Raw genomic sequence first — 1,355 nt, 5'->3', positions numbered from 1 at the left:
TAAGTGATAAATCAACTGTATTTTTATATTATTTGTAATTATTTGTTACACTAATGAGGATGATTATTAATCTTATTAGAAATGCAAAGATATATCTTCTGGAAACTGTATGTGATTACGTATGTGTGTATAAATTGTATCTTATATTCTTTGTTTTCATTCTTTTCAGTTTTGAAGTGCCGGTGTTTACGTACATCGCAGAGAGTAGATGAATCTCTCATCCGCACAGTTGAAGAGCTTCCACCTCGTCCGTATTGTGCCAAGGATGAAATTATGTGAGTAAAACAAAAACACAAGAAATTTATAAAAACTGTAGATCTATCTTGTATAATATATTCTATTCTTTTACCACAGAGTCACACTAAAAGACAATAAGAAAGTGTGTCTGGACCCCACACATAAGTTTACCAAAGCAGTCCTGGCATCAATGAAAAAGTGAGTAAGAAAACATGTTTTTTCATGAGGAAGATCTTTACCATTTATTTTACAAATATCAAAAGAATTTGATAATTGCGTTATTTTTTTAATCAAAGTTAAGGATGTTATTGTGATAGTCCTCAGTCAGATCTCCATCAGTATTTGAAATAAAAGGAAGTAAAATCTGTTTCTAATAACCTACTATAGTTTAAATTGAATTTGGGGAATTATTTGTTCCATCTTATTATAATTACTTTATAATTCCATGCATTTGGCTTTAACATGGCTGACNACCAAAGCAGTCCTGGCATCAATGAAAAAGTGAGTAAGAAAACATTTTTTTTCATGAGGAAGATCTTTACCATTTATTTTATAAATATAAAAAGAATTTGATAATTGCGTTCTTTTTTTAATCAAAGTTAAGGATGTTATTGTAATAGTCCTCAGTCAGATCTCCATCAGTATTTGAAATAAAAGGAAGTAAAATCTGTTTGTAATAACCTACTATAGTTTAAATTGAATTTGGGGAATTATTTGTTCCATCTTATTATAATTACTTTATAATTCCATGCATTTGGCTTTAACATGGCTGACCATGATGTTGTTTTCTTCACAGGAATAGTGGAAAACCAGCTAAAGTCAGAACCACCTCAGCAACGACGACCACAACTACAGCTGCGACTTCACTGTCAACATCGTCATAATGACATTTTTTAATTTTTTTTATTGTCATCAATGCAGAGAACTGAAATGAGTGAAGATGAATAAAGGTAGCTATTGTGACAAAACAGAAATAAATATTCAGCTAAAATGAGCCTGAGGACGATTGCTGATAATGCTGGACTGAAGAATCATGAGATGTTTTTGGTTGATTTAAAATAATAATAATTGCTTTCAGTTATTGTGATTTATAGACTCAGTAATGCTTTAATCTATTT

The 1,355-nt window shown here is 30.4% G+C and overlaps 1 protein-coding gene across 1 annotated transcript in view; it reads left to right on the top strand.

Moving 5' to 3' along the window:
- LOC112141026 (C-X-C motif chemokine 2-like) overlaps window positions 1–1,349 on the top strand; it is a 2,456-nt gene extending 1,107 nt beyond the window's left edge. The window contains exons 2-4 of the mRNA XM_024264072.2: window positions 170–275; window positions 355–435; window positions 1,034–1,349. Of these exons, the coding sequence (XP_024119840.1) occupies window positions 170–275; window positions 355–435; window positions 1,034–1,121 (275 nt within the window). The 3' untranslated portion in view covers window positions 1,122–1,349. The remainder of the gene's footprint in view (window positions 1–169; window positions 276–354; window positions 436–1,033) is intronic.
- The last annotated feature ends 6 nt before the right edge of the window (window positions 1,350–1,355 follow it).

The sequence above is a fragment of the Oryzias melastigma genome, unplaced genomic scaffold (assembly GCF_002922805.2).
Source record: "Oryzias melastigma strain HK-1 unplaced genomic scaffold, ASM292280v2 sc02418, whole genome shotgun sequence".
NCBI classification, from domain to species: domain Eukaryota; kingdom Metazoa; phylum Chordata; class Actinopteri; order Beloniformes; family Adrianichthyidae; genus Oryzias; species Oryzias melastigma.
This window is presented reverse-complemented; position numbering and strand designations above follow the sequence as displayed.